The 14166-nt window shown below is 36.5% G+C and overlaps 1 protein-coding gene across 1 annotated transcript in view; it reads right to left on the bottom strand.

The window, feature by feature from the left end:
- atg7 (ATG7 autophagy related 7 homolog (S. cerevisiae)) overlaps nt 1-14166 on the bottom strand; it is a 107489-nt gene that overhangs the window by 34557 nt on the left and 58766 nt on the right. The window contains exons 18-19 of the mRNA XM_038307837.1: nt 11576-11656; nt 6524-6646 (exon numbers count right to left, since the gene is read on the bottom strand). Coding sequence (XP_038163765.1) covers nt 6524-6646; nt 11576-11656 — 204 coding nt within the window. The remainder of the gene's footprint in view (nt 1-6523; nt 6647-11575; nt 11657-14166) is intronic.

Here is a 14166-nt window from a genome sequence, read left to right on the forward strand (position 1 = left end):
TCTTTTGATTGTTTTGCTTGTTAGTCAAGACCGGTTTTTGTTAAAAGCGTCTATGAGACGTTTCAAAAATATGTTTTAAAAAAGATGTTGCTTTGACAAACAAATTTTCATCCCATGTCTCCTAGAGGAGGAAAAGTAAACTACATATCACAGCCACGATTGACATAGCATATGGACTGTGGGTGAATTTCAAATGAGATGACTGAAATGTATTGCTTAGAATGTTATTCTTAGTGCTTATACACTCATTTGACGTATTTCCACCCTGAAAGTTTAGGGTAATCCCAGGGTAAATACTAGACTCCTACCAGGACTTTTTTTCTGGCATAGATATCTACCCCGGTAATCAGTTTACAACCTAGCAGACACGGTGGAAATGATGGGGGTAAAGAATGACCCCAATGAACTACCTTGGATCTTGAAAAAGAGTCCTAGAGAAACATATTACTTGGCCTGTATTCTTTCATATTAAACTCTTGTCTGGTGTGTTATACTTTTATTGAACTGATGTGTTAAAAATCATTTATTCCCCAGAAACAGCTTTGTTGTAGAATAGACACAGTACAATAATATATTTTTCTTGAAACAGTATCCTATATTCAACTGGAAAGCATTGTTGGCTATCCATCCATCCATTTTCTGACACGCTTAATCCCAAGTGGGGTCGCCAAGGGTGCTGGTGCCTATCTCCAGCTGTCTACGGGCGAGAGGTGGGGTACACCCTGGACAGGTTGCCAGTCCGTCGCAGGGCAACATAGAGACAAACAGGACAAACAACCATTCATGCACACACTCACATTTAAGGAGAATTTAGAGAAGCCAATTGACCTAACAGTCCTGTTTTTGGACTGTGGGAGGAAGCCGGAGTACCCGGAGAAAACCCACGTATGCTCAGGGAGAACATGCAAACTCCATGCAGAAAGTCCCTGGGCCAGGAATCGAACCCGCGACCTCCTCGCTGCAAGGCAGCCTTGTTGGGTAGTGAAAAAACATTAAAATAAATGTACATAAACGTGTGTCTTTTCCCTCTAAGCTTTGCATTACTGTTATTTTGTGTAAACCCAGTCAACCTAAGAGCTACAATTGAACCTTCATTCAATTCATCTTGCAGTTGCCTTATGTAAAGAATACCATAATGTAATCTATAAACTGTGATAAACGTTACACTTTAAAATATTTAGAGCTTTGTTATTGAGGTTTCACAGTCCCAAAAAGGAAATAAAACAGATAACAATCATGTTACTAAAAAAAAAAAAATGCCAAAGTGTGAGAAGTAATACAGTTGTTACTCTTTGTAGATTGAGGGGACTGACAGATTAAAAAAAAACAACATGGTGTGTTTGGTACATTCAGAGGCCTTTAGACTGCAGGGTATGGGTGTGTTCCCTAAAACACTTAGCATAATGAAAAGTTGAATTATTAATCATATGTCACCTTTAAATATCAGACATGATCAACATCCTTTTCAAGAGTTCACTTTCTGACAATTTCAAGCTAAATTAGTACAGAAAATTTGTTCAAAACTCCATTGCTTTTCAAACTTCAATTTCTAGAATTCTTCAGTTTTTAATAGCATGATTTAACAGTTATGTTTGATATTTAATTAGGACTGGGACTTTAACGTGTTAATTAATGACATATATTAAAATGCATTAAAATTTATATAATTATTTGCTTTTTTATTTTGAAATTTTGTATTCATGGTTTCTTGTACACATATTTTTGACCAAAAGCAGCATCACAAGCGTTGGTCCACTGGGGGTATTTGTGCTTAAAAACCCTCTAAGTGCTATTATGGTTCTGTGAATTCCTGGACGACTGCCAGTCAAATCAGTCACTGGGAACTTCTCATCAAGAGAATCCCAGAAAGCCAATGTAGCTCTGTTATAGTTCTGTTGTCAATTGCAGAAATGGAACTTTACCTGCTGGTACCAGCAACACTCTTACAGGCTAAAATAAATCAATTGAGTAATTTAACCTTGTGAAAGTTTGTGATACAACTGCACTGCAATGTAATCTGGCAAACATTTTATTATACATAGAAGACATGCAGTTTGTCAAGACATGCTAATTATCCATGGCAAATTGCAGTAAGAATTAGACTATCTGAGATTCGCTGTTCCTGAGAAACAAAGAGCTGTTGACTGGATGCTGGACCCTGGATGCTGTACCAACATGAAAATTGTTAAACTCGCAAGAAACAAAGAAATCAGGAGGTGGAGCAAGCTGAGTATGCATAGGTGTCTCAGTTTTAATGCTGCACTGGGATAAGCGGGTGTCCTTGTTTTGCTAATTAAAAGCTATTGTGGAGGATTTTCGCGATTTTTTTTTAAAAGACCCGCCCTCTCTACTTTGAAAAAAATGCACGTCCGAGATCATGCAAGAGCCCATTTCTTCTTGGGCACACTCTGTTTAGTTGCGGTTCTCATAGCTCATACAAGCTTACTGTTCCCGAAAGTCCGCCTTAACCCCTAAATCCCTCAATCAGTATATAGAGTGGGGGCTAAATAGTGGACATTACAGTGAAATCAGTTAACTGATCGTTCGAACAGATGATCACTACTTTTTGCTCCCCGTTGGTCATATAACTCCTCCTCCACTGCACTGTGCCTGCCACCTTTGTTATTAGACACATCTGTTAGGTAGCGACAGTGTGCTGTGACAGTAATTCCCATAATGCTTTGCAAGGAGAGCTCTCCATGCAAAGCATTCCGCGATATATTTGACTCTTCTGAGGCCTTTCTTTTCTTCTCATACAGTTCATAGACACTTTTTCTTTTACAACCCTCTGCCATTTTCAAAGAACCACGGTGGGAAAGGTGAGCTTCAATGACACTCTGAAACTGTAGCTAAACACACATACACGTCTAAAGGAGCACACATGCAGAAAAAGATAGCTAACGGGACGAACACGTAAGACAGCCTTACGTAAAAATATCACCAGAATGATTGACAATCAGGAGGACCACTTATTTAGACGATCCACCAGGAAATAAAAGATTGTCCTCTATACCTTTAAGCAATGAAACTCCTGTCACTAGTCAGCCTTGTCAATGTGATTTCTTAGCTCTGGTTCATCTAAAGACAGAAAGCAGAAACAACAGGAAACTGACCTAAGAGCTTCATTTTCTATTCTAAGCTTTGATGCTTTTATCAGGAGCAAAAATCAATCTGTATGTGGTGCTGAAAATCCATGTTTATGTTGTTGATGTTGTCAAAAACTTGACAAGGTTTTTCAAAGTAGGATATCATTCCATTGATCAGTTTTAGGTCAGAACCAAAGGAAAAATGATTTTAATAACGTTTTTTTTTTATTTGAATAGAAAAATGCTGTTGAAAACACACTCTATAGTTTATTGTTGGTTTAAGGTTTTATGAAAAAGGTTTTTGTTAAAACTGCATCTGTGTTTCATAATTTTATGCATCTTGCATTCGGAGCAGCAACAGAATGCATTGAAAAGTTTGCCACTGCTTGCTCAGATTGTTATGCTAGCTTTATAAGCACTGCCAGAATGATTGAGGTAAAAAAATAAATACATAAATAGAAAATAAAAATCAAAAAGCCACTGAGAAACACTGCTCTAATTTAAAATGTAATATACTTTGAAGAAAACATTTAAATTGGCAAAAGGATGAAGTCCAGAATCTTTTTTTTCCATAGCAATTATTTTTTGCAAATCTTTAAAATATAAAATTGTAATCGCTCCCAAGATTTTAAAAAACAACGCTTACGTTTCTTACAGTACAGAAGACATCAAGACATGTACGGTATGTTACATTGCTGTAGTAACAAAATGAGTCACAAAAGATTTAATACTTATGCTACATACAAATGTTTGAAATATATATATAAAAAAAAACCTTTGCAAGATTTGTAGTAGATTTTCCATCCAGCATTTCTCATTACACAGTTTGAAATCCTAGCAGGGCTGCTTACACAAAGGAGCCATTCACAGGGCTTTGTGCGTGACTTATGAGCATGCACTAACGCACGCTCTCAAACACACACAAAGATCTACGCACAGCTTTCAGTCAGTCTAAAATTTCACCAAACTTGAATTGCCCCAAAACCCAACAGGAGCCGCGTAAAAAGTGGTTCTCATGTTACACACTCACCCAAAATAGACGTTAAGTACATATTGGAGACATCTCATGACGTAAATTATAGTTTAGACTGGTCACACACGTTAGAGTGTGCAAATACACACAAAGACACTCTTTCACTGTACGTAATACAGACTGATGCATTAAGGAGAAAACTACTAAAGTTTTAAAAGATGCTATTTTTTAATGCAAATTCAAGTTGCTTAGGTTTCTGAAATTCTATTAGTAGGGTATCAAAGTAAAACTAAGAGAGATAATTTACATATAGAAATAACTGTTTCAAGCAAATTATATTTAGGACTTTCAATCCTTATTTCACACCACACATGTTTAAGTTTACAATAAGAAAAACTAAGCCACAAAGTCTTCTAGGTTTTCCAAATGAAGAATATTGTTCTCAGTACTGACAAATGAAAACCTCATTTATCACTTCCTGGAATTAGGGGAGAGTGAGAAAATCTTTACAGGATGTTCACTAAGAGCACTAGTTTGTAGAAAAAGTAATCGGTGTAAAGGAAACAGGCGCTAGGACTTGTGGCGCTAGTGGGCCTAGCAATCAAAACAATCCCTCTATGTTCTGATTGAAGAGAAAAGGATTGACGCCAGACTCTTCAACACGCTTCGTATGAGAGAGAGAGTGGGTGGGGTGAGAAGGAAGAAACAACAGATATACAAAATGATAGGGAATGAAGTGGAGATGGACAGTAAATAGAGAAACCCTTCTATTTAACTTCCATCCTGTCATTCTCTTTCTCTTTTTTCCCCATTCTGACCAGTCTCTCTTTATTGTATTTTTTATATTCCAGTAAAACTTTCTTGGCTTTTTCAGGCCTCTTCTACCACTGATGTTTAATATATTACAGTTGTAGAGAAAGTACATGGGAATTTCCCACACCGTAGTACTATCAGACCCAGCCTCCACCACCCACGCTACCTCACTTTGTGCCTTTCCCTTGACTCCTTCTGTGCTGTCAGAGGGGAGTCTTGAGGAAAACCACCCATATTCCACCACAGACTATTCTGGATAGCTGCCGGGATTTTTTTTCCCTGAAGCCCACAAACTTGAGCTCCATGTCAGAAAAGTCAAAGAGGAGAGAGATATTTCTCCACTTTGGAAAAAAAGCCTATTGTAAAAATTTAAAAGCAATAATAAAGGAAGTTCAGCTTTTCAAACATAAATAGTAAAGGGCATGTACTCACAATATTAAAGTGTTTTTTCTAGTCGGAGGACTACATTTAATCATTCACACAATCATACATGATTGTGGTAAGCTACAATGTAGCCACAGCTGCCCTTGGGCATTCTGATATAATCATTGGATGAAGTGTTGCACAGACGGACAAAGCTGGGGTTTGAAGCAATAATCCTACCGTTGCAGGACTGCCACTGTCATATGCCAAAGTCAAAAACATTTGTTCCCTGAAGGCTATCAATCCATGTGTTTAAGCCAAATCTCAAACATAAAAACCAAAAAAACCTTAAAAGCATTATTTTACCATTAAAGATGAATTTACGTCGAACTCACCTCAAGCATATCTGTTTTACATTTTATGGAGTTTCCATGGATGCACTTTGGCAAATTCCAAACATGTCCGACACTTTTACCATTTCATCAATATCCAAACAAAACTTTGAATAACTCAAAGTTACATTTAAAAAAAACTACTTGGACATTTTATAGGAAGCAACTCCACATTGTCCCCTTCTTGTAGAACACTGTTACAGATGTGTGCAAAGTAGTTAGCACTGTGCTAATATGAATTTCATCCTGTTCAACTCAAGAGTACAATTACATTCACACAGCTCAAAGGATACGCTCACACTGCAGGCCTTAATGCTCAATTCCGATTTTTTTGCGAAATCCGACTTTTTTTGTGTTGCCGTTTCACATTTCCAAATATATGCGACTTGTGTGTGATCTCCTGTGTGAACTGCTTAAGTGTCCCGCACGCAGTAAAGGACGCAATGATGCAAGATGATAAAATAAAAAAATGGTCTCCGCATTATCGTCTGCCATACTTGTTGTTTTTCTTCCTATATATATATATATATATATATATATATATATATATATATATATATATATATATATATATAAAATAAATAAAAACTTCTACTACTTTATAGTAGTAAAAACAAATAAATGCTGTATTGTACAGTGTTTTACAATAGTATTATATAATGCTTTATAATAAAACTCTGTATCTCGAGAATAAAAAATAAGTATCAGCTGTGGACATTTCACAGTAATGGATATGTGGAAAAATAGAGATGTGCAAAAAAAAAAAATAGACCTCTATTTGTGAATATCAGGTGTACAGATAAAAAATTGTTAACTAGAAATTAAAAACTATTAAAAATGCACCTATCAAATTCTGCCCAAATGAGCAGAACAGGCTTTTATGGGCTGTGATTTACCTCTGCAGCCTGTGTCTCCTGGTGCAGCAGAGTCAGTCCTGTCAGGTCTTCCAGAAATGAGTGGGAGGAATTAAAAACCTGGGAGAGAAAGCTGAAACCTTCCCTCTCATAGTGGTCCAGGACCTGCATAAAAAGAGGAAAAATACAAGGAAAGCATTTAAAGGCAGTTTAATGTGATATAAACTCTGCTATGTAGGGAGTAAAGCTTTGACTGCTTCAAATCATTTTCATTTAACTTCAATGTCTTACACTTCTATTTATCATAGAAATAAAAAAAAAAGAAATAAAGGTATGCTACTAAATAGCATACCTTAAACTAGAGGTGCAAAATACACTGAATGAAAAACAATAGAATTTCAATGTTTGCAATGTTGCAATCACAAAAAACTCCTTCAATAGAATAGATTAGAATAGCTTTATTTGGACACCATATTTGGTAGCCTACTATTGTTTAAATACAATGCATTAATAAAAGAATGCCAGTAACACAATTCATCACTTGAATTTATTTTCACTGACTAAGCATTAAACCTTTTTTTTAACCAAAGGGTATCAAAGTGGATGTTCTTCATGAGTTTTAGCTTATAATTTCAACCCAAATAATGAAATTGAACCTCATATAGTCCCGTGCATTAGCCTCATACAATGAAATAACATGTCTACAAAAAATATGGAAAAACGTTAATTATAAGTAAAACTTGAAATGGTTTTTTGATTTTGTTGCTTGTAGATTTAGATACAAATACAGATTTCATTATGAAAGGGTATTACATTTCTCACTGGGAATGAAATGGTGGTGGACATGGTGTACAAAGTGGAGAAAGATGGTGGAATACCACTAGCTTTTGTTAGTAGTAGTTTATTTCTTTGGTCATTATAAACATTATAAACACTTGGAAAACATGTCACACATTTTTGGAAGTTCTTGTACATGATACAATAAGAGAATTCCTTTAAGAATAGCCAGTGCCTGAGGCAGGGAAACCTCTAAAACCTACAAGACAGCGGCCTTCAAGGACCGAGTTTTGGCATGACGGTAACATACTGTATATGCACAAAAAGGTATACTTACCAGATCAAATTTATGCTATGCATCAAAGTTAACTCATTTATTTATAACCTTTATTAAAGTGTTCTATACTTTTCCATAATATTTGACTTTCAGATTAATGTAATGCTTAAACATGTCACCAATGGAAGAAGCCAAAGGGAACTAATGGTCAAAGATTGTTCTGATCTAGGAGAATAATTTTTGGACCTCTGCACAGAGCTGGCCTTAGCCCTATAGAGGGACACCACGACGAATCTTGGCGCTGCACTCCTCAGTTTCTACTTGATAAGCAATGAAACAATCTAAATAACTCTGTATGTCTGGTCTGCTTGTAGATAACATGTCAGTTAAGATTATTTTCATACTGGATAGGACACCACATGACTATGCTGAGTCATGGCTACTTGTTAACACTGCAATGCGCATTCCCCGCACTAGCTCTGTTTACATGCACAAAATTTCCCAATCGGATTGAAATGTAAAACGGCTGTAATTTGTAAATAGTATTGTTATTGTAATATTTAACAATAACATTACGATGACAGATTTGTCTAATATTGTGCAGCACCACTCTAGGAAAACACAAAAGTCAAAACATGGCAACAAAAAATTTAAAAGAAATAAATGATTTATGAACTCATAGGTCTTCAAGTAATGTTGTTCTGGCACTCTTTGTGTCGAGCATATAAGACAAAATCATTATGATGCAAAAGCATGGATTAACAGGGTGTAATCAAAATGAAATTTAAATCAAAAAAATTTTTTTTTTCATCTGCTGAACCTCTGAAACACACCAGCTAACACCTCCACAGCCATACCGATGTGTTTATCTTGATGTCCGAACAGGACTTCAAATCCCCACACCACTGCCCCGGTACACACAGACCCACACACAAACATCCTCTGCCTTTGCGACTTCCTCCCAAAGATTGGATGAGCCTTTCATGAACATTACGAAGCCTCTTCTGCAGGTGTAGAGTTACTACTGCTTCAGACATCTGTACACTGCACTCAGCACTGCCTTTGTGTGTTAGTCCATGTGTGTATAAACGTTTGTGTGTTTTGCAGACTCGATCTGGCGTCTGGTCCTGGTGCCAGACACACCACCCACAATACACAGTGATGTTCCCGCCATTCACCTTTTCAGCCTCCCTTTTCTTTTCTTCATCTTTCATTTTTTTGATTCTCCATTTCCATCCACAGGTTCGGCTACACGACACTCCAAAAAAACAATGTTGTTAAAATGTCCCTGATGAAGCCACAGATAGCAACCTGACTCCCATTGAGGATCTGGTCATTTAGTCATTGCAAACATCCTTGAATCAAACGCTACCTTTGAAATGCATCAAAGAAGAAAATATATTTGATATCTAGAGAGACAAAAACGATAAAGCAAAGTTAGGGACTGAGGAGGAAAGATCCAATTTGGAACCAATTTAATATTAACTGTTGGCAGAACATCAACCAGTCAGTCATAGAATTAAGTGGATATCTAAAAACAAAGAAAATGCCTTCTAGATGCATTTAAGGGTATGACCTACCATAAGGCGGTGTTTGATGATTATATTTTGTGGTTGCATGAAAGGTTTTTCTGTGCACCTGCATGTGAGATGTCCTACACACAAGGAAATATGACTCATCCACCCCCAGGTTCCAAAACTGGGCCAGTCTGACAACTTTACTCCCCACAAGCCAAGCACAATTTTATTCTGCATGCTGTTACATCAATTAGCCTCAACAATGTTTTAACTTCAGAGTAAATCTGCTCTGGTATAGACAGTAAACTAGTCAAGTACAAGGAATAGTGTTGTTAATGTTTACCTGTTTCTGTCGCTAATCTGCAGTTACTACAAATGATTAGGATGTGATTGATGTATGCTGATATAAAAGAAGCTTTAATCAATACCAAGTGTATAGAATGAAAAAAATGTCTCAATACATCTCAAAAAAGAGGTGTCACCTGACCAGCTGCACCATCCACAAACTCAGTGACTAAATTAGATCCATGAGAAACCTCACAGATAAATGTAGAGATATTTTGCAGAGACTGGCAATGATTTCGTCTTCTAGATGTGTAAACCTTATGGAGACTGAAAATCCTTTCAAATGTAATTTAATCAGATTTTTTTTTTTACAAAAGGTAATTTCATGTAACATTTTTATTAAACTCTAGGTATGCACCAGTATGTTGGTCTGTTAAATAAAATCCCAATAAAGAAAACAGCGTCCAAATCTTTTTCAAAAGTCCTGATTGGTGGATTTATCATCAAATTAATGAAAATTAGATCAATTTAGCCCTAAAGAAGCCTTTGATTTTTTAAAAAGCTCAATTTAGAAAGATACTTTTCTTCTATTCTTGTTTATTAAAAAGCAAAAGTTATACTAAGTCATTAATAATGGGTAGAGAAGTGATATTTAGAGAGAACATTTTAAATCAATGTACAAAAAAAGTTTCCCATTTATAGTGGCGGCACATTTTGTTGTGTGTCCAAGTAGCTGTAGTAAGAGGTGTCTGGCATGGTTTTAGACAATGCCACGTCAGCTGTGATTTACTCTTTGGCGTGTAGTTTTATTGGCTTCCAGCCCCACAAGAGTTAGAAAACACATACACCCTCACACACACAAACAGAGTGAAAAGCCCCAACTCTACAGGAACCGCTCCAGCCCAGACAGAGGCTGAATTGTTTTGTTTCCATAGTGACCTGGCAGCACACAGCTGACTGCAGCAGAAATACACACACAAATCCAGAGGGAAGACAAAGACCGAAACACACACCAGCGCCATTAAAGGGAGCACACCGATATATGGGCACAGGGATACACAAAAGAGTGGAGAGATATGAGGGGGGGTTCAGGAAGCGAGGAGAAGGAAGAAGCTGAACTGAAACTGGAGTAGCTTGAAAAGAAAAGAGTGAAGGGCAGATAAGCAAATGCAAAACAGAGAAGCTAAAGATGTGTTGGTCGGATTGAAACCTATTTAATTCACAACCTTTATCCCTGCCTAACCAAAATGTGTTCTCTCTCTCTCATGTCCATTATTCCTGCCTACACCGCCTTTACCCATCAGACCATGTGAGCAGCTCTGTGCACACCAAATCATTTCATCAGTCACACGGACAGAAATATGACACCTTAAGATGGGCTGGAAAACCATCCTTTTTTTTTTTCTCCACAAACCAATGCGTAGGTGGAGAGAAGTTTTAGAGCTGAAGCTAGCAAACTCCCTGCCCCCCTCCGTCTCTTAGTTTCTCTCTGTCCTCACATGAAAGTGATAGATCTGGGGCTTTATGACCTCTTTATCGACATAAAGAGCGCATTCAGATTGGGGGAGAGAATAAGGGAGAACCAGCCCTCTACTCATCACAACAGCCTTTTTTTCACTACTACATTTCCTCTGCTTGTAACCCCCTCCGTACTGACCCCCCACCTACGCAACCACCCACCTATCAGTCTCCTCTGGCTTCTTTTTAAACTACCCCTCTCTGTAAATCGAAAATCCTTCTTTATGGCTCTCACTTTTTTTACAACTCACCACATAAACCAAAAGTAAAGCAGTAAAAAGCATGAAAGGGTAATTTTTCCCACCCCTATTTGGCAGATTGAGACTATCTAGAGTCTTCTACAACCCATCTACACACGCTCACTTATACACACTCGTGCGCACACAGCAATGGTGAGAGCGTACGACACTTTCTGACATCAGTGAGCAACTGCTGCCTGATTGTTACCAGATGGTTTAACCAGCTTTCCTGTGTGCGTCTCTTTAGTATTCCTCTAGGAACAACATTTCAACACAGCTACACTGACAATATGAAAATGGGAGAGCTGGGAATCCCCTCAATTTCTGCTTTGACTGCAATTAGTGTTTCAAAACAGTTGTCACATAGTAACACAACATGATCTGATAAGAAATCAGAATCTATACATCTTCATTACTTTTTAAGCCTTTCCGACAAACGACTTCACGGTTTGAGCTGGAGAAAAGACAAACTGTCACTTACAACTGGTGAGCAGGCAGTGCATTTATCGAAGGCCAGGCTGGCAGGCAGGACATTGTCAAACCTTGACAGAAATCCTCGGATCTGTAAAGAATAATAAAAGAAAATACCAACAAGTCAATAAATATGTTCTAAAAAAAAAAAAAAAAAAAAAAAAAAAAAGGTTATAGAGTTTGTAAGAAACCTTCCTGATGTCAAATCTGGGAACCCCCTACACCTTTAATATAATTTCTTGCATTTAGTAGTAAAAAAAAACTAGTGGTGACTTTATAAAGAAACTTTGAGACTCTGTATTGGGCTTAATAGCAAAGAAGAGAGCTCCCTCTGGAGGTGAAAAGGTAGATGGCAACATTTTTTAACTATTACTGTTTTCCTTTCTCACTCTACTATGGGTATTCATCTTTATTACTGTGCAAAGCAGCAGCTTCCAAAGTTGTCTTTATACACCTTTAGTATGAGCACAACAAAAGCTGTGTCCTGAGATCCTCTTTTAAAAATCAAAGCAAATAAAATGGTTATGGTAAAGCAACCAACACATTTAGGAACGGATTAAATAAACAGCCCTGTATATTAGCTGTAATGCAGCTTGTTCTGGAAGGAGCCTCATTCTTAAGAACATGTCTAAAACACTTAGAAGGGATACTCAGCTATGGAAAAGGTCAACATCAAAATTACTTTTATTATAAAAAAAGAAAATTAAAAAATATATATTTTTAACATCATTATTGAGCAATTTAATGTTTTTAAATTGACAGCATTAAATAAACAAAAATAAAATGACATAAAATGAAATTTTTCTAGATATGTTTTTGATTTTCTATCATGAATTTGGTTTTCTATGATGAATAAACCAACCCAGAGCTATGTATGTGAAATCCTAACTTTCACTCTTGGAGAATAATAAATTACTTTGGATTAACACCATTTTATTTGACTTGCCACATTAAGACGTTAGTAAAGGGTGAACCTGTATGAAAACTTGCGGCAGGTTAAAAAAAATCCCAGAAAAAAACACATCATGTCTTAATGTTAGGAACAGCTAAGAAATGGATTCTTTCACATCCATCAGTCTGAAATGTTTTTTTTTTGTGTTTTTTTTTTAAGCCTTTAGAAATCCTAGATGGAGCAGAATCTTTATAAGATCCTGGCATGATCATAAACAAGTCACCAATGCTTGAAAACCCCAACATTTTGGGTTTTGTGGAGCCAATTTTCCTCCATGTTCTACAACCACTTTCTCTGGGAACCATTTGTCTGATAATAAAATAATTAGATGCACATCTCAAACCTGTCTCTTAATAACACCAAGTCCACTGGGCATCTCTTATTTCTGACAATTTATCCACCCTTTCAGAGTTAGCACATTTGTGGAAATTAAAAGCCTATAATTGTGTATTAGGTATTCTTTTCATTTATTTCCTATTTCTTAAAGATACAAACCTTCACAAACTGCTACATTGCTTTATACTGTACATATAGGCATGTTTGCTTATAATTTCTGTTCAATGTATCCCCTTCCCTAAGTAAACATTGCTTAACATGCTGCAATCATTGGGTTTGAGGGCTGGATAGAAAAATAAGTGAAGATGCAGTAAAATGAAGCAGAAGAAAAGGCTTTAGAGCACTTAAGTTAGAGTACTCTGGTTTCTTGGAAGCAGATGAATAAGACCAGTTTAACCCCTTTAAATCTCCTAATAAAGAAAATGTTATATAACCTCATACTGGAGGTCGAATTGAGTTGAAGAATGTGAAGATGTACATACGTTCTCACCATTTCTACAATACATAAAGAAGCATCAGCTTACCACATCTGAATAATACCCTCATTTCTACTTCATTTCTTGTCTTTTATAACTGTTCATTTCTGTTCTTTTGTGTAGCACTGGCATATTCAGTGGAAGAGTAATGAAAAAATAGATGGGCAGACTATTAATTTGACTGCAATAACAATCAGAGTAATTTGGTGTTAATATAAGATGGGATGATGCAAAGCACAAAAGTCCAATAGGTCAGAGTGGTAGACGAATGGGTGGAATAGGAATAAAAGGATATAAACTTGCAGAGTCTTTAAAGACACCATGTATTGGATACACATCACTATGCATAAAGAAAGTTAACTACAGACTTTCCCAGAGTACTCTAACGATTTGAAGTATTTTTTTAAAGATTTAGCATACTTATTCGGATTTCCTGTTACGGATCAACAGGAAGTGCAGAAATGTGAAATGGGAATAAAACAGAAAAGCCTGGATTACATTTGCATTCAAGCCCTTTTGTGTCACTATTGTTTTATGTATTCTTAGATCTGGACTTTTGGGTAATTCTAACACGAAAATATGTTTTAATCCAAATCATTCTATTGAACATCTAAGATCAGAACAGCTGGGTTCAAAACAAGAGTTTCTATTTTAAATTAACTTAAATGCATTGTTATTATTTCTTTTATTTCACAATATGTTATATTTCCTGGTGGCCTGTCACATTAAACCTCAATAAAAACATTAAAGTTTGATGTTGTGGCTTCATAAAATGTAAACAGCTGCTAGAGGTATAAATGCCTAATAACGGAGCCGTATCAGGCCAAATTACCTATT

This window comes from Cyprinodon tularosa, unplaced genomic scaffold (genome assembly GCF_016077235.1).
Source record: "Cyprinodon tularosa strain WSP-4 unplaced genomic scaffold, ASM1607723v1 ctg621, whole genome shotgun sequence".
NCBI lineage: Eukaryota > Metazoa > Chordata > Actinopteri > Cyprinodontiformes > Cyprinodontidae > Cyprinodon > Cyprinodon tularosa.